Source organism: Danio rerio, chromosome 17 (genome assembly GCF_049306965.1).
Source record: "Danio rerio strain Tuebingen ecotype United States chromosome 17, GRCz12tu, whole genome shotgun sequence".
Lineage (NCBI taxonomy): Eukaryota > Metazoa > Chordata > Actinopteri > Cypriniformes > Danionidae > Danio > Danio rerio.
The window spans coordinates 41,015,404-41,036,235 of NC_133192.1; the positions used below are offsets into that span (position 1 = coordinate 41,015,404).

At 36.8% G+C, this 20,832-nt stretch overlaps 1 protein-coding gene across 1 annotated transcript in view; it reads right to left on the reverse strand.

The window, feature by feature from the left end:
- The window catches only part of crim1 (cysteine rich transmembrane BMP regulator 1 (chordin-like)), a 258,179-nt gene that overhangs the window by 217,180 nt on the left and 20,167 nt on the right, over positions 1-20,832 (reverse strand). Inside the window, 1 exon segment of the mRNA NM_212821.1 lies at positions 3,835-4,008. Coding sequence (NP_997986.1) covers positions 3,835-4,008 — 174 coding nt within the window.

Consider the following 20,832-nt stretch of genomic DNA (forward strand, 5'->3'; position numbering starts at 1 on the left):
ATGGTTTTATTGAAGATTGATTTCCTGTAGCAGCATTGGTAGCAGAGAATACGGATGTCATTAGGGAACCGTGAAGAGGGCACCGCGACGGCATTATCAATCTCCACTGTCCTTTCAGAAGGCCCAACTCTTCACAGCCTGGCTAAAGAAACCCAAGAGGTCACTGAACCTTTCAAAATGGAGCCTATTCTGCTACGCTGCTGATAATATCAATAGCACTTATCTATTCACCGTACGCCCTTGTGCCTGCCAGCTTCCCGTAAATACAAAACATTCCCTCCTGAGGAAGGACGGTTTTCCATCGGGCTGAAGAGAGTGAACAACCTCAGAGAACGAGTACATATTTCAGATGATTTTGATTTGGTTGCACGTGCAGTTGTTTAAATGCACTTCTGTCTCGTCCTTTCTAGGCACAGAGAAAGCAGAGCAAGTGGAAGTACAAGAATTTAATCATATTACCTTGACGGCTCCACTTCTGTGTGACAGAAGCAATTGTTTAACTTGAAATCAATAAAATTTCGCAATGTCTGCTGACACAAAAGACGGCCAGGTTGATGAATCACGACAGTAATGTTTTTCTTATGCAAATGATCACTGCTGAGCGCATACCATTACAACTCTGCAAAACATGTGCCTTGGCCCACGCTCCTCGCGGCACTGAATGCTAACAGATGTAAGAGGAAAAACAACTTTACGCAACAGCCAGAAAACGCATCCCGTTCTCAAGCAACAAAAAGCGCATTATGTACGGCAGTTAGGTGGGCAGTGGCTCTTCACGCTCTATTAAAAACTTATATTATTGACCATACTACTTTGCTCAGTGCTAGCATGAGCAAAACAAGTGTTACTTAAACCTCACAACTGCCTTGGTACTGACAAATCTTCATATCTGAAGTGGTAAATATTATACAGTAGTCTTGTCATATTGTCTGAGAAAAAATGAAAACCGAGTGGTTGCTTTGGTGCTTTAAATAGTTCATGGATTTTGTCTCATGGTAGCTAATGCATATTGTACATACAACTCATTGCAGATTCAAGGTAAAATTGAAAGCTTCGAGCACTGTATGCAGGAATGAAAGGGTTCTCACACCCGTGGCCGCTGCCACATGGCGACCTTGGGAAAATATAGATGGTAAATATAGGTAAATATATGCACACTCAAGACTTGTGGACATCCTAGTTTGCATGTTAATGATGTTATGTATTGCAAACCGAAGGGCTGAGACACACCAAGCCAATGGTCGGCTGTGTGGTTTCATTGGTAAGGCTAGTTGGTTTGGTGTGTTCCACACATTGCCTCACTTGTTGGCCATCAGCGTGTAGAATTAGTTTTGATTGTTGGCTAAAGAAAGCGATCTGATTGGTTATTCAGTAGCAAATCAGAGCGTGACGTAGTGATGTTAAGTAGCAAGTACACAATTCAACATAAGAAGGGTCACAACGAGGTTGGCTGTAACTTTGCTAAAGATTTTTAACGTTTTTTTTTCTGCTAGTTGTTTAGAATTAGCTCGGTGTGTCCTGGCCTTAAGCAAACCTTGACGCACAAGGGTTAACTGAAATACATTCTAAGACAAACTCAAATAGGAAGAGGTGTGGTTATCGCTTCATTACTGTTCACCAAGTGTGAATAAATACATGGACAATGAATTGTTTGAAAGCCACGTCTATCAGCCAATCCATATGCAGATTTCTCATATATCTGCTCACAGACAGATCAGCTAATAGATGCAACTTTCAAACTCTCCAGTGTTCATATCTGTGTTTGCTCTTGGTGAACAGAGGTGAAGTGTGGTGAAGCGATGACCTTCAGAGCCAATCACAGTCATATCTGTTGAGCACATAAACACAACGGAGTTAAAGCATGTGCTTAAATGTTAGTGAGAAATTGGCATTTTTAAAGTTTCGGTATCTATCGATACCAAAGTAACACTTTTGACAACAGCATTCTCCTGACATGTTGTACAATCAGTACTGTGAACTTCTTCCATCCGTTGTGTGATCGCAAGACGTTCTGGATTTTATTGAGCCTACAGAACATCATGAGTGCAAAAGTGGGTGCTGATGAGTATATTTTATAGCATAAAAATTATAGATAGGACACCCAATTGATTCATACACTTTGTGAGCATGCAAAATGTAAGGCCATATGGGTCAGGGCCTTAGAAGGAATGAGTCAAAGTGATTCAAATATGCCACACTTTCTGCTGCCAGCAGGTGGTGCAATGACTATAATCTGAACTTCGGCCTTGAGCTATGTTATTTTGCATAAATGCTGCCATGTATTTAGCTAACCATAGCATTTCTTTGGTTGTTAGTGTGTGACCAAAGGAGCCCTCCATCAATTTTGGTCCCCAGAAATCCTGCTTAAACCAGCCTAGAATTGCTTGAGCTGGACTTAGCTAGTTTTCCACTCTAGTCAGGCTCTTGTTTAGCTGTTCAGTCAGCTGGTGTTCATTGGCAAAATGAACAATTTCCTTCCATTACTTTGCCCATTTTACAAGCCTGAACGCCACTAATAAAACACTGTAAAAGCACATAGATATCAAAATGATAGGCCAACAGCCAAAGGGGAAAAAAACATCAACAACAAGCTACTCATCAAGAGAATTAAGTGTCTATTAGACACAACAGCTCTAGCAAATTGACAACTCTACAAATAGACAAGCAAAACAACATCCCAGACTAGACACAACATCACAATAAAGAAGTGACAACTGCAACAACTCTAAAGCTCTAGTCAAAACAACATGACAAGCACCTATTAGTAAAACAAAACAGGGGGTAAAACCTTCAAAAATAGCCACAGCTTGCTTCAGGGATGACGAAAAGCACACCTGCCACAATAAAACAACAAGGCCCTGCACCCGTTGCTAGGACCGTTGTGATAACAAGCATGTATTTTTATGTTTAATTGCCAGTGTGCCACTGACTCAGACAAAATGCACAGGCACGCTCGGAGAATGGAAGCAAGTATCCATCAGGGAGCACATTTTTCAACGCAACATTTGCATTCTGATAGCTCTAAAAGGAGCCTTATCAGCCTCTAGTAAATCAGCTTGTTTGTTTGTTTAATCACAGGCTTCTACAAAATCCTGTCATATGAGCAAGGCTGCACTGAGAAAAGAGAATAAAATAGGCTTTTTCTACCCCACCCTTCACAAAGGGAAGGGAATTAAAACAATCAACAATTCGAGAGAAAAAAAAAGAAAACTCCAGGGTCTTCAAACATGGCTTAGCAAGGGCATAAAAGATGTCCCTGTCTCAAAGTCACAAAACTTTTTGCAAAATAAATAGCTGTACAAACAAAAAATGTGGAAAATGTGCCTGGGAAAGGACCTACTGCACATTTTCACCACTAATAAAACGCTTTTCCACAACAACTCCGCTTGACATTCTCATTTTTATTCCAATTCATTAATTTAAATTAGTTCAGAGGTTAAATCATACCTTCATTGACACAGAAAATGAGCGTTTAGATTGATTATCCTTAGATTCACTCAAACCTAATAAGGAAGCTTATTCCAATTAGCACACCTAATTAAGGATAATTAAGAAGAATGCTCGACAGAGAAACACATCCACTTCTTGATATCTTTAATGACGTGCAAGATACATGAAATATAACCAAAACAATTGCAAAGAGACTCGTTATCAAGCTCGTTTTGCGAGAATGCTCACAAAATCAACCAATCGAAAGTTCAAACGCACATTTTAGAGATGAAACCCATCAAGAACGCATTAAAGAGCATGATCCTATTACTGCAGAAAAACATGTGCATGCAGGTACAGGCTAATGGAGAGAAAAGATTACGTGAATGGAGAAGTGAGAGGTACCTTCAATCTTCTGTAGCGCCGTCTGACAGGCTTCCTGGCTAGCGAACTCAAATGGGTTGTTGCATGTCCGTACACTGTCACACTCACACTTGCCATCAATGATGTTACAGCCCGTAACCAGGTTTTCATTGCACGGCTCAAAGCCCAAGAGCTGGTCGTCATCCCAGTTTTCATCTGAATGAATATAAAAGACACAAATATCAGCGAGGATATGGCACGGCAATACAGGACTTACAGATACAACACAGAAATGAATCGCCAGATTAAACACAAGCAACTCAAGTTTAAAAGTCTGAAACAGGCCCAATGTGTTTTCATAAAATTTTTCAAAAAATTCCCCAAAGCAAATGTTGAAGTAATGAAGCTAGTGAATGTGTTAGAAGAGCATATGGCCAATTACCAATTACATGTGCATCTGAGGTCCATCAGAGAATGAACAAAACATCCGTATGACTTAAAGATGAGGTCAAATTATGTTTTTATAAAGGAAATGTATATACAACGTGTCTACTTTAATGTTTCAAAAAAGTTTTGTTTAAATTAGATGCCAAAATATGGTCGTATTAATGTCCATCGTCTGAGCAAATAAACTTTAATTGGACAGTTTTGATTAATAACACATCTGTATGTTTATTTAGAGACATTTTGCTTTAAAAATAAAAACTTAAAAAATAATAACTTAATTGGACAGTTTTGATTTATAACACATCTGTATGTTTATTTAGAGACATTTTGCTTTAAAAAAAAAAAACTTAAAACTCCCAACAGCAAGACAATCGCTGGTTCAAGTACCGGCTGGGCCAGTGGGCATTTCTGTGTGGAGTTTGCATGTGCTCCACGTGTTGGCATGGGATTCCTCCAGGTGCTCTAGTTTCGCCCCCTGTCCAAACTCATGTGAATGGGATGAACTAAATTGGACAAGGTGTATGAGTGTGTGTGTAAATGCGAGAGTGTATGGGTGATTCCCAGTACTGGGTTGAGGCTGGAAAAACATATGCTGGAATAGTTGGCTATTAATTCCACTGTGGCTGCCCCTAGGCGAATCAGACACTATGCAGAAAAAAATAAAGAAAACTCCCATTATACCTAATTTAACTGTCTCTACCTCCTGAATCATACATTCAACTACCATGAAATAATATGTATATTAGAATATTTTTTGTGTGTGTGTTCACAAAGTGAAACATTTAAATGAAATATGCTTTTTGTAACAATTGCAATTTAAGCAATTTAAGTAATACAAAAAATGCATCTGAAAAAGCATGTGACTTGCTTCAAATGATGTCACTTTCTTTAAAGGAAAACTCTGGAAGGTACTGAGACACAAATACTAGACAAAAATACAAAAACCCCATTAATATGATATTTTAATGAATTTCAACACTAATAACAATAATATAAATAATAATAAAACAAAATACATAAAGTTCAGCTTTACACATGCCATGTGTTATCTGGTTTGAAGTTAGCATGCTGAGCCAAAGCACAAAATGGTGGAAAATGTCAACTTTATAATTGTCCAGTTTATCAGTGCTTTAAGAAATTAACAATTTTAAACAATAGTAACAGATTCAAATGTTCCCCATTTAAGCATTTAGCATCATTTTACAATAATAATGCATTCCATTTACTACAATTTACAACAGTTATAATTTAAGACAATAAAAATGAATGAAAATGCTAAAATGTACCCGCAATTCTTTTATATAGAGTTATATATTTAGATAAAAAAAAAAAACTTACATATTTGACCTTTACTTAATAGGATATGACAAATAATATGCAATCACAGCAATATAACTACATTTTTTTTACTTCCTTGAAAAATCCTCAATGAATAACTACTTGATGACAATTGTAATGTAATGTGTATTTATATAATGCATTTATTGTGTATGGCCATACACCCAAAGTGCTCCACAATCATGAAGGGGTCTCTCCACACCACCACCAGTGCACAGCATCCATTTGGATGATGTGACGGCTGCCACAGAAGAACGGCGCCAGTGAGCTCACCACACACCAGCTTCTGGTTGAGTGGAGAGACAGTGATAGAGCCAATTCAGTGGATGAAGATGATGGGAGGCCATCATGGGTAAGGGCACATTGAGGGAATTTGGCCAGGACACCGGGGTTGCACCCCTAATCTTCACGAGAAGTGCCATGGAATTTTTAATCACCACAGAGAGTCAGGACCTTTAATTTACATCTGATTCACGGTGCTCACTGACAGTGTAGCATCCTCTTAGCTTTACTGGGGCAATAGGACTCACACAGACAACAGGATGAGTGCCCCCCTGCTGGCCTCACTAACATCACTTTCAACAGCAAACTAGTTTTCCCATGTGGTCTCCCATCCAGATACTGACCAGTATCAGCCCTGCATAGCTTCAGTGAGAAGTTGGTCTTGGGCTACAGTGTGATATGGCTGTGGCAGTTGTGTAAAACATATATTAATAAATAGCAGCCAGGAGGTGAATTAGAATATTATAGACTTAAATTTGATGTAAAAAACATATTTGAAAATCAAATATGATCCTGTGCTCAAAATCACAAAATGTTTGCTAAACAAGTATATGGGATTCTTATATAGAGTCACGAATAAGCTAAATACGCAAAAGTAGCCTGGGAAAGTAAAGATCTACTGCAAATTTTACCAATTAAAAAATGAACGCTTCTACATCAACTGGGGTTGACATCCTCGTTTTCATTCAAATGCATTAACTTAAACAAGTTCAGAGGTTTAATCATACTTTGATCACACATTGACACTTTTTTCTGACACACAAAATTAGCTTCTAGACTGTCTTTCAGTTCAAAAAAAGACGCACATATGCATAAAGATGCCACAGCAACACAGAACTTCATAAAAATGAATTACCAGATCAAACGGAGAAACCGAATGTTAAAATTCAGAATTGGGCTCGATGCATTTTCACAGCATCATTAGAATCGCGGATTCCCCAAAGCTACGATGCTGGAGTAATGAGGCTACTGAATGCCTGAAAAGAGCACATGGCCAATTACATGTGCATTGAGGTCCAAAGGGTATCGCAGAACTCAAGAATAAGAGAAAAACGCAGACTTGTTATAAAAGGATTAAGCTGTTCCTATGTTTCTAGCCTCTCTCGACTTACACGATAGATAAATGGTGGCAGAGAGCAGCGCATTTTCAAAATAAGAATGACCCTGACCCTGAAGACGCTTCTATCTGCCAGCAACATTATGAAGTCTTATTTGCAGTGCAAACACACATTGCTGATACAAGCGTTGGTATTTCAGCCCACTGCGTGTTCACCTTATCAGCACACACGCATGTTTGTGTGCTGAGGACAGATGAATACACACTCAAGATGAGAGCACAACACGGGAGGCCGATATACTGAATCTTTATTTCATAATACAAATTAAACATTCTACTAAATAGACACAGACAATGAGCATGTTAAGTGCCTACTTTAAGTTAAGTTAAAATAGCTTTTGTTAAAATATGGTTAATTTTTTTGCAACTCCTTAATAACAAACTTCCTATTGGTCTGAAAGGAATGCATGAAGAATTTCTGCACTGTGTTCCTTCAAAGATGTTTGTTTAAATAAGTATGACAAGATTTGACAAGTATGACAATAAATATAACATGATTATTGTAGTCCGAATGATATCTTGGTGGGTATCATCAGTAATTACTGTAAAAAAAATATGCCAGACAATGCGCAGTTTATAAAATAAAGATGAGATCAAACTGCACATTTTACTAAATGGACACAGAAAATGAGCGTGTACGTGCTTGCTTAAAGTTTAAAATAATTATTTGTTAATATATAGTTTAAATAATGTCAATCTTTGTTCAGCGTTACCAAAGTTCCTTTAAGGCAAGACATTTCACTCGGCGGCCATCTTTGAAACAGCCATCTTGAGCAGGTCGCACACCAGAAGCGACGCTCGGCGGCGCGCCGCACAGCGCCACGCAGCGCCATGTATTTTAGAATTCTAATCATAGGTTTCTATCAGGATACACACACCGGCGCCGCAAGTCGGCGGCTGTCGGCGGCGCCCGGCGACGGCTCAGGACGCAGTTCATTTTTCAGCCGCGCCACAGAGCGCCATCTGATTAGTTTCATGTTAAATATCATTCGAATGTGCGCGTCTGGTGTGCGATACTTTAATCTGTCATGTACGCGCCGTGTCGCGGCGCCGAGCGGCGCTTCTGGTGTGCGACCTGCTTTGGGCAGCATGCTCGGGCAAGCTTATGAATAATTTTATATAAGGAATCACTAAGAAAATTAAACAACAACTGTGCATTTAGATTCATTTATAAATGTTCGAATCACACAAAATCTGCAGAAACTCACAGTTGGTCTGAGCTTCTCCTCTGTAGAACTATCAGTTAATAGCGATCGCTGATTTGCTCTTGTACTAGAAGCAGGGGCTTCATTCGCCATGTTGACCATTACATATTTCTCCATTCAGAACTATTCAAAACTGTATTCTATAGTCTTTGGTGTAACAAATGAATAAGTAAAAATGAAACAATATATTTATTCTTATATTGCATTTAATTTAATAATATTTTAATGGACTAAAATTACATTTTAATTTGACAATTTGTTTAAATTGACTTTGTGTTTTCTTTTTTGACTAATTGATTTTTTTGCAACTCCTTGATAACACATTTGTAAAACCAATTGATTAGGAATGAAAGCTAAAAGCTGAGTGTTTTTAACTTCTGCACTGTGTTCCTTCAAAGATGTTTGTTTTAAATAAGTATAACATTATTATTATTATTATTATTATTATGTATAAACTATTAGTCTGAATTATATATTTTTGGGTATCATCTGTAATGAATTTAAACAAAAATATGCCATACAATGTACGTTAGGCTCTATTTTGACAATCCATGTGCAAAGTCCAAAGCACAGGGCGCAAACGCATTAAGGGCGTGTCAGAATCCACTTTTGATATTTTAAGGACGGGCAAATCCGCTTTGTGCCGTGGCGCATGATCTTACAGGGTTGAGCTTATTCTCTTAATGAGTTATAGGTGTGTTTTGAGAATAAACCAATCAGAGTTCCATCTCCCATTCCCTTTAAGAGCCAGTTGCAATGCGCCATAGCGCATTTGTTATTTACATGGCGGACTTTGTAAGTGTAAAAACTAAACACTTCACTAGAGAGAAAACAGTTAAACAGAGCATCTACAGCGCGAGAATGAGAGATGAGCCTCCTCATTCTTTACTTTCACTCTCGTGGATATTGAAACGTATTGTACGCACAGACATCCATTAGCCTACACATAATTAATTTTGTTTGTTAAGTGCAAAGATTTGTTCCAAAACTATTTCTAAAATTCAGTTCTAATATCCAACAAACGAATAAATGAACAATAATAACGAAGTGTGTTCAAAAAAGTGAGTTATTTCCAAATATACCTGCTGTGCCCCATATGGTCTAAAACCTGATAGGTGGACAAATCTTGACAAAGCTTGTTTTTAATAAAAAAAATATACATAAATATGGATATAATAAATAATACTGCTAATAATAATGACATTATACAAAAGCAAATTGTTATAAAAAAAACCAAAGATGAAGAAGGCATGAAGGCAGTGTGTAAGCAAGGCGCACAACTAAAGCGCTCTGCGCTGGACAACAGACCAGCTTTGACCTGATCTATTGAACAGTCTATTTAAGTTCCTCAAAATAGCAATGCGCCGGCAATGTGCCTCAACACGCCTCCTTTTTTAGACCAGAAAGCCTATGGGTGCATATATGAGCGCAAATGCATTTGCTATTTAAACAGCGTGGGGAAAAACTTCAAAACTACTCTTGTGCCAAGCTGAAACTAGCAAACAACAATTGTGTTGCGACTTACACCACATTGCGCCGGGTGTATGATAGGACCTTTTAACATCATCAAACTATATATATATATAAATATATATTGATAGATTTTATTCCTTTTAAAAAGTAAGATATAACAGAATTGTGGCAAAGTATAAATATTAAAGTTAAATAAATTACCTTTTAAAAAGTACACCATGATCCATCAATGATGACAGACATTTAATAACTTAAAAACTATTGTTTAACTGAATGATATTTTATTATTTTATTGTCTTCTATACATCATGACAACACATTCAAATGTAAAATTAAAATAAACAGGACACATGTAACGAGAAAAGTGTGCTTTTGCATCACTCACATTTTAATTCTATTTATTTTCTTTTATAAGTTTTTATTATTCATTTGTAGGGTGACACGGTGGCTCAGTAGTTAACCCTGTGACCTAACAGCAAGAAGAATGCAGACTCTAGTCCCGGCTGGGCTAGTTGGCATTTTAGTGTGGAGTTTGCAAGTTCTCACAGTGTTGGCATGGGTTCCCCCCGGCTGCCCCCACAGTCCAAATATATAAACAAAATTAGCCCTAGTGTATGTGAGTGAATGAGTGTGTATGGGTGTTTCCCATTACTGGGTTGCAGCTGAAAAGGGATCTGCTGTATAAAACATATGTTGGATAAGTTGACTGTTCGTTCCGCTGTGGGGACACCTGACAAATAAAGAGAATAAGCTAAAGGAAAATGAATGAATGAATGAACATACATTTGTATTTATTTTGTATAATTAATATAATTTTGGAATTAAATAAGTGTAAATATTTTAAATAATTACGCATAAATATATTTAATTTGAGCATTCATTTGCTATGCCAGACCTCAGTAACATTAATGACATTCTGAGTCGAGTTTAACACAGTCAGTCCAAAACCCTGATTTATTTGTGTATACATCAGCCAGCCCTAGTGCATACTAACCACCAACGCATGCATGTAGATGCATCTGCATGCATGTAATTTGTGTCTTCTGGTCTCTGAGGAATGCAGCCTGCTTGCCAATAAATAACGGGCCTTGCGCTTCTATGAGCAATTCAGCTGTTGACTCAGAAACATTTCTGCAGAAACCTGCCTCATTCTGCAGAGAAATGTACCAGAAATGAGACAGGGTGTACCATCGAATGACTTTGTTTTGAGTCCATAACATCTCAACCCCTGGGTGGGTCACTTTAAATACTCGGAGGATAAACAAGTCATGGAAAAACACTGTTCGCTGCAGGGTCGGTCATGTGTTCAGCTACCGGTGCACAGCTGCACACTTGTGGCGCAGTGTTTCGCTCATCTGGATATGATGGGTGTGACTGCAGCTGTTCAACTAAACACCCATTTTGTAGGCCTTGAGAACACAACGTTATATCAAAGTTACAAAGCTATCAATATCCCTATTATACAGGGTACACCAGGGCCTGACTACTTTGTTAGTGCCATTTTGCAAAGAGATATAGTTTTTAAACATTTTTATACAATTAACTTTTTCTTTTGAATAAATATAATGGGTATCGGATCTGGCATGTTACCCAAGGATGTAGAGGTGCCACGCACACAAAGTTGGATGGTGGAGGGGTGTTGCGGATGACAGTGAAGAGGGTTTGGGAGTTGCAGAAGAAAATGAAAGTAAATATAAATAAAAAATAAATTAATAAATACAATTTCTTTTGAATTAAATGCATTACTCAAAGCTATGAGGTGAATTGCAACTTTAGTCCATCCACAAGAAGCAAAAATAGTGTTTGAAGATCAGACAAATGAACAAGATTTGTGTACTTTTATGTAGGACTGCAGTTGATTGAAATAAGATCACAATCTCGATTTGACCCTAAACACGATCTTAATTCAGCTTTTCTACGATTCAGCTAATTATATTTTCAAGGTCAGGAAAGAAGCGTAAAGGCAGTCGCACAAGTCTTTAATATTCATTACTCAGCAACATGAGCACATCCAAAGAGTGTTAAAATTGTAACTTACTGTATTTATAAGGTATAATTCACCAAAAAATTGAATTTCTGTCTTAATGTACTGATGTACTCTTGTTAACTACCAAGTGGACACCCGCGTGCTCACTAATGTAGTCTACTTTAGTGAAATTAACCTGCATAGACTGAATAACAGCTAATAAAGTTGTAAATAACATTTAGTTTGTTGAGACCGATTGTTTGGGGGCCGCACGGGAAGTATGACGTTTTTTTCCTGAAAGTGACGACAGCCATGAGCAGTGAAAGTGAAACCAAAAGTGCAAAAGTATTTGACATGTTTTTTTTTTCCTTCATAGAGTGCTGTGCATGAATATAAATGTATACTGGGTCAGTATCCTAGATATATACACTAGATATTACATAGGGGCCCTAGGTATGCATCAATAGCGCTGCCACATTTGTACAGTGCTCCCAGGACAAAAATATCTTTCAACCGCACTGGTCAAGACCCTGTCAATGTGAAGATGATGGATTTTAGCACTGTGTACACCTGTAGTGATGAGCAAACAAGGAAAACAAAGCCCAAAGTCATCAAATTTTATAGGTAAAATTTCGTTTTTTTGAGTTTGTGTATGTTATGAACTTTAGTGCTCAACAAGTAACATTACTGATAATGCAAAGGAGCACCAACTCACACTAAATACTAGGCTTACGCAAGTAATAAAATAAGCAAACAATGTTATGAAATATGACAACAAGATGCTGTGGTGCCAGAAACGTGTATTACTGTCGGCTAAGTGAATGAGTCGTTCATAACAGGGATTCATTCACAAACGAATCGCTCCCTCCGTCAGAATGAGAAGTGAAAGCAGGAGATGGGTTATGTTACAGGACTTGGATTAGATCAAATTAAACAGGGAGAGAGATAATACAATTCCATGAACACAAACACACACTCTTTGACAGCAATGACCATGCGGTCACATCCATCAATGCAGAAAAGTGATGTAAAATTATAATTTTTCGTAATTAAAAAAAAAAAATTGCATACTGAACACCAGGAAAATTCTATGTGTATATCTCTGGCTTTGGATGGCCACAGTCCCCCACTGCACCTAGGTCTCGCATTTATTTCAAAGGAGCGCTACCCTGTACTAAAATGGCGGCTCTACTGATGCATTCCTTTAAATAGACAACAGCAGGGTAGGTGACATCTAATGTATATATCTATGGGTCAGAATAACTACTGTAGCCTAATTAATGTTCAATATAATGCAAGAGTTGAATATGATAATGAAAAATGTCTCATTTGTCTCAAACAGTGAAACAGTGAGAGGCGACAGTGCTAACCATGAAGCCACCATCCCACCTCAAATGTAAACCTGTTAGGCAAAAAAAAAAAAAAAAAAAAAAAATCTTTTGAAAAAATATTTCCCCAGTAACAGGTTTTGAAGCTTTATTTAATATATTGTTTAATGGCAATGATAGAAAAAATATTAATATTTAGGGAATTAGTTAAGGAACCACAATACAGTGAAGCACTGCAAATGACAATGTTAATACACGGTCAACATGTGGTATCAAAATGATCAGAAATACAACTTTTCTGCAGCTAGAACTGTTCACCAGCTCTCTAAACAGGTTAAGAATCTGCTTTTTTATGTAGTGTCTCGATGTTTAAGAGAATTTGGATTGAAAGCTCACTTTGACTGACCAAACCTAAACATAGAGGGGAGACCAGGTAACGTAATCAGTTACTATAAAACACTGAATGTACAAACTAGTAATGAATAAGAGAAAGGAATGACATTTTATGTAAGGCTGCACAATATATAATTTTAGCATCGATATCACAGTGTGATCATTCGCAATAGTCACATCGCACAATATATTGTCACCTTAGAATTATAAGGTTCTATGTGCGTTCTGAATGATTTTTAGATATTGAGCTTCAAAGTTTTTGCATTCCATAGCAAACAGTATGTGTGTAACATTTGTATTTTTTTTTTTAATAAAAGGTCTTAAAATGTAAACAACTTTTGAAAAACATCCCATAATGTAAATAAGTTTTTATTGAATAAGAATATGTAGAACCGTATAAGAACCTTATCATTCTAAGGTGACGATATGCAATGTTGAGTCTGGATTATAATTTATTATTTGCATGGGTTTTGAGAACTGTGCCTGTATGAAAGCATCCGGGCCTGAGTAGGGCTGCATGATATTGGAAAAATCTGACATTGTGATATTTTGTTTTGCTGCGATATATATTGAGATATAAAAACAATTTCACCAGATGGCTTGAACAGCTCTATTTGTGAAAAATCATTCATTTAGATTGGTTGGGTTGATTTTGTAAGGGTGAGAATCATGTATAAAAATAAAATTGCAAGAATAATTACAATATAGCAAAGAAAAGAGTAAATAAACGGTTCTTTGTGGTTTTCCAGAGAGTCAAACAGTATTCAAATACAGAAATTTAGCAATGCATAATAACACTGTATAGTCAGTGGTTCCCAAAGAGGGAGTCGGGACCCCCTGGGGGGTTGCAGGCAGGGCTTAATTTGTGCCGGAACACTCCAGATCTGGCACCTCTGAAATCTGATCCGGCACTTCATTTTAGTGATCTCCCTTCTCAACTGCCCTCCTCCGCCGTCCGCTGTTCACTTTCATTTTCTTCCGCAACTCCCCAACCCTCTTCACTTTCATCCGCAACACCCCTCCACCATAAAACTTTGGTGTGTGGCACCTCTACATCCTTGGGTAACATGCCGGATCCGATACCCAGATCTGTTCTGGGACCTGTTCTGGGTCTCAGGACAATGACAGTGGATCACTTGGTGATTTCCAAAAGTCAAATAAAATTGATTAAACTACTAGAATTAACATATTTTAACCATAACTTACAGAAGATAAAAATAGTAGTTTTTAATAATAAAAAAACAGCAACTTGCAAATAAAAGCCATCAGCTTTTCAATTATTTATTTCATAGGATTTAAGTTAGATTAACAACACAGCAATAGATTCAGCTGCAGCAGGTTGATTTTATAGCAGCAGGTTAAACTTTCTGACACCTACATGCCAATTTATGCCAATATATTAAAAATAAATACAGGCCACAACTAATTATTGAAAATGATCTCTGATTGATCTCCAAATTTAAACCAACAATAGACTTGTGCTGAAAATAATGTATCCACCAGTTTCTTTACGTGAGTTGACGATTAAATTAAACAAATTAATAAATGACTATAAAATGATATGCTTGTTAGGCTGTTGCATTTTTGCAGTTGTTGTCAATATGCTCATGTTTATATAGGCCTATTGTTGTGTGCGCAACGTTTGCATAACAACTTCTGGGGAGTTTGGGGGTTGCGAATCACTGGCATTTTTATTTTAGGGGTTGCAGGCAAAAAAGTTTAGGAACCCCTCCCCTACAGAACCAAACCAATCAATCTAAAATTATAAATTATTTCCAAATAGACCTATTCGAGTCATCTGGTGAAATTGTCCACATGTCCCAATATATATCGCACTAAAACAAAATATCACAATATCAGATTTTTTGAATATTGTGCGACACATAAAATACAAAACCTTTCATTTTGTTTATTTGCCACTTATATCCAAAGTATCTATGTATTTTGAATTTATTACAAAATTAGCAATTTGTTCTCTCTGGTGACATCTTCTGCAACATTAGTGATGTTTTCACAGTGAATTCAGCATGTGACTGACGACCTTGATATGTCTTAAAAAAATGCAGCATTATTCAGTGTGTTGACGTAATTTCCATGAAGACAGGAAGACGATCTGCAACATATTATCAAAAAAATAGCCAGGAGTGTTTGTGCTGTTAAGTGCAGAAAAGTTGCATCTGACAGCTTATGACAACAACTGAGAGTCTATCTAACGTTTCTCCCCTAATCTCCCCTGTATCGCTTTAAAACGTAGTGCTCTGTTTAGAATTCAAATGAGGATGATAAGATTTGGGATCTGTGCTGACTCACATTTATGATCCACTCAAACCAGACTATATTCACCTCTGTGGGAAATATTTACACTGTCAGAATCATTTATCCACTTTAGAGAGCACTGTGCGCCATTTATCATAGTGAAAATAGTACCTATGCGAACAATTCAGTGATTTCAGCTAGAGCTTTATCATTTGTTTATAGTCTAGGGGGTGGGATGATAAAGAATCAAAGAGAATTTGATTGGATGTTTTGGGTAAAGATTTGATAGTGGAAAAGTGGTTGTTGTATCCATTAACATAAACACTAATAACAACCCTGTCTTTAAAAGTGTGTAAATGATAATATAATATAAAAATGATAATATAATACTAAAAAAATCCTTATGAGGGCTGAACAATATATTGCAGGGCTATTCAATTAGTTTATCATGGGGGCCAGGTTCTCCTAAAGCATCTTAAATGAGGGATTGAAGAGATATGACTTGCAATATGAGCGATGACACAACAGCAATATAAGAGCCCATATGCTGTATTTTTGTTCATTAAGACACCCACGTTGGCTTTTTCTGCATTAACACTTTACATTGTATTGTGAAAGTACATAACATCAGTGAATTGTACAATAGGCTTGTTTTTACAAACATATTCAAATGTTGTATTTCAAACTGTTGTACTACACTACAACAGCCATCTTTACAAATGGCAAGCAATAAGACTGCCTCCTAAAGAGAGACATGACACAACCAGCTCCCTTGCTTTTATACAAACTCTCCCTCAACATTTACACAGAAAGGATCCTTAACAAATTTTCTCACTACATTAGGGATTGTAAAATGATCAAATATATCGGCAAAGTTGGTTTTTAGTGTATCTGGGAAACCAGTCATCACTACTTTGATGACCTGATGTGCGCAATGTAGGGAAGTTGCTGGCAGTCATTGCGTCTCACCCTTTTTACAGTCTTTGGTCTCACTTAAGCGGCAACCTTCCGCTCTCCCTTGTGATGCAAATACGGAAGTAACTGAAACTGCAGTTCATCAATATTCCGCTAGTCCCGGTCCCATAATACAGCAAATTTTTATTAAGCCCACTGTTAAAATGGCCAACTTTACAGCAGAAAAAAAGGTGCTTACAGCCTGGTACAAAGAACGATTTTGGTTCATATTGCTAATATTACCCCTCACGACAACTGTGAGGAGGGTGATTTGTTGTTTCCTTTATATTAAGTTATATTAAGTCTGTATAATTACAGGTGTGGCCACAGGTCTCGCTGGTCACCATCACGTCACCTCAGCTGATTCCGGCTGATTAGCCACTGAACTCGGCGAATACATTGTATTTTTTATTTGTTTTATGTGGTTTTACAGTTGCTATTTGGAATGATTTTTTACAATTATCAGATGGTATGTTATGCTGTGTGCACTTAATTGAGCTCACAAACCATTCACGTGGCCTCCGCGTCCCAGGTGAGTGAAATTATATACTTATATACCATTTCAATTAATGTTTTTGTTTCATTAAAGATCATTTATCATTTATCATTTTCTTTAGAACTGTAATACACTCCAGAATCTGACAGATTGATTAGCTGTAGGCTATTGAACAGTCATGTGAAACATTGTCATACAGTGTTATGCCTGGATTTCATCAATATCCTTGCATTTACTAACACAGACTATATTCAAAGTGTTTGGAGGTAATTCGGGTTTTCCTTCTGTAGAAAAAAATTAAAGAACAATGTTTAGTTGCTCAATGTATTACAACAGTGTTTTTGAAGGTCTAAACACTTTATTGATATAGTGTACAACAAAACACGTGGTCAGAACACAAATGAGTCACAGGTAATAAAGCATTGAGCGTTTCTGCCATAAGGAAAGCCCGTCTAAGCAAAATGCTAGCAGGCGTCTGTAGCTCCGCTCAAGTTTGGCATATCCTGGTTGGTGCAATGATGCGTGAACAAAGTGGCAATGGTTGGCCACGCCTACTTGTAGCTTCTTTTGGTTTCTTCAGAAACCTATGGGTGATGTCACAGATACTACTTCCATATCTTTTACAGCCTATGGTCTCACCACCTGAAAGGCTGCTCGCGCCCTTTGCTCATGTCATGTGACTTATGACTTCAACTGCAGCTCATGCTGTATTGGATGCATGTCACTTCACAACTACAACGAATGAACTAAATTTACATTTGATGTCTTGGGTACACAATTTGGAGGGTCAGAACAAATTGCCTCTGGGGCCGAGTTCGGTCAATTGTTCGATATCACAATCACAATCTACACATCTGCAAAAGACACATGATCATAGGATTAGATTATTTGTTCAAGATTAAAGGATAAATATTATATAAAAAAGTATCTATACACATACGACCATGTTCAATTTCTGTACTTGAATACATTTAGACTCCCTAGAAAACCATCTTATTTTTGCTCTGTAGATTTATGTATGCTTGTAAATTATTGTACTTTATCCAGATGCACTGCATTAAAAAAGACTTCCCAATTGATCTAAATTAATACAATTATTCCAAATAAAGTTATTAAACTCATCAGGAGAAATTATACTTATATTTTGATAGATATATATCGCAGCAAAACAAAACAGATTTTTTCAAAAATCATGCAGTCCTAACCAATATGAAGAAAATGAACTGAAATGAAGCTCGTTTTTACCACCCGAACCTGACTGTTGCACTCTGTAGGAGACTGTGAGTATGTGTGAGCTTGTGATCTCCTAACAATCAAAGACCGGGAGCTGATGTTCCAAAGCCCCTGCGCTTGTTGTTTTCACCAAAGCCACGGGGGTGAAGTCCCCAAATAGCTGCTGTCAACAGCTGATTCTTCAGTAACTAAGCACAGCTCTCCAGACCAGCTCCGGGTCGTTCAGCTGGGCGTAGAGGGTTGAGTCCCCTGCCAAACAAGGCTTGTCAGTAGCCTGGCACTGGGCTCACATGATAAACACATCGCGGTGGTCTGAACCACCACACACACTCCGTGATTTAGCCTGGCATATTCGCAGACGGCGCAGCCTTGAAGACCTCCTGGGAAGCTTCTGCTTATGAGTTCACAATTAAGATTTGATATGCATTTAAGTGAGTTCAGTCAGAGTATACGAAATGCAATTTCATATTTTATTTCATTTTTTTCACTTCCTGACAAAAAAACGGATGCTTCTTTAGTGCTAATACAACAAAATAAAGAAAAAATATGCATAATATGTAAATTATGTGTTGAATATGCATTTACCATTCTTGTGTTGTTCTGCACTATATGGATATGATACACCAAATCCATAAACCAGTTACATGAACAGCATTTACTTGCAATATTTAGTACATAAAATGCATACTGGAGACCTCAATCAACTATAAATCAAAATAATTGAATGATATGCCTATTAATTAATCAAATTAAATCATAATATGTACTCAAAGAAGCCTAGAATTTAAGAGAATGCAGAAGCATCATTGTGGTAGACGAACAAATCATTAAATAGACATTAGAAAGTCTCTAAATAAACATTACAACTAATCTGATTGTTGGATTTTCAAAAACGCAAGTCTAACATCTCTCAGTGTTCCTGTATTTCCATTCCAATAAATGGAAAGGCTGCTGTCTGGAGCTTTTTTAACACAATTAATCACAGTAAATGAATATGCTAAGTTGATAATCTGAGTACGACGTAAGTAGAGAGCAAAATATTCACAATTACAACTTCAATCATGACCAATTTGCCTCTATCATGAGTCTTTTACTGACAAGTCCCCAAAGCCCAACTATGAAAATCAGGACTCATTAAAAATATCAGTCCCCGCTGGAAATTACAACAATGAGGTGGAGGTGCATTGATTTTGTAAGCACTTTCATTTCAACATAACTTGACAGCAGGATTTCTAAAGGCACAGGTTTTAAAACTGGAACTTTACATTCATTATAATCAAAGACAGAAAGTAGGCTTTCAATTTAGTCACAACAGAAACAGAAGCATTTTCGTTCTACAGCCCTAATTCAGAAAAAGTTGGGACAGTTTGGCAAGCGCAAGTAAAAACGAAAGAAGTGATTTCCAAATTTACTTTGACCTGTATTTCAAAGCAGACAATATGAGTATATCATGTTAGACCTTCAGCTAAACAACAAGCGATTGACATCAGTTCACATTCTCCAGGTAAAACTTAATTAATTAATTTGACTAAACTCAAAAAAAAGGTTATTGCTTTTATTTTTGAGGAAAGGCAGCCATTGTCTACTGTAGAAGCAACTACGTTTTGCCATAAAGTACGATTTTTTGTCTTTGCAAAACTACACATTTGTTAAGGCCACGTAAAGCAATTTGTTTACTTTCCATAAAAAGTAACTAAAGCAATTAGTTACTTTTTGAGGGGGGAGTAAGTCAATATTCAGGGTTTCTGCAGATGTCATAATGTCAAATTTAAGACTTTTTAAGACCATTAAGTATTAAATTTAAGACCTATATCACAATATCAAAAACACGCATACACATGAAGAGAAATCACAAAATTAGAGGTAAAATAACTGTATTCAAATTGAACAGTAATAAAGACGGGTTAGATGCATCATTGAACTACAGAAAAACAAACAAACATCTTAAGGCTGGCGCTGCATCGCGCACCTAACGAAACTGATGAGGCTTTTATACTTGACAGGTTCGAAATTGAGAGGGGGGGGGGTCAAAAAAACCCCACTGTAAAGTCAGATTGATAAACAGAGAAGTAGTATGTTTTTGGAGCTATGTCATATTAATAATATCATTGAAGATTTTTTAACTAATTTTTTACGTTTTTTTTTTTTTTTGTATTTTTATCATTTATTATAATGATTTTAAAAATGTTTATAACAATTCAAGATTTTTTAAAATCAAACTTTGATGCAGCACTTGCTTTTGTTCATATCTTGGACAGCCTTCTACCTAATAAAGTTAAATATCAATGACAACAAATCATGGGTTGCTGACGCTTTTGATTTTATTTTGCCCGCTCAACAATTCACACATTACTGTCTGGCTAGTTTGTCCTCTACCTATATGCTAAAAAGTTTGTAACTATTAAATTGTTTTGAATTCAAAATTGTAATAAATACATCAGTGTAAAACCTATGAATGGTGGAAAAACATTCTGTAATATTAAAACCAAATGGGTCTAGACTTTTGCATTTTTTTTTTTTTAAACAAACTTATCCCTCAGGTTTTTCCAAAC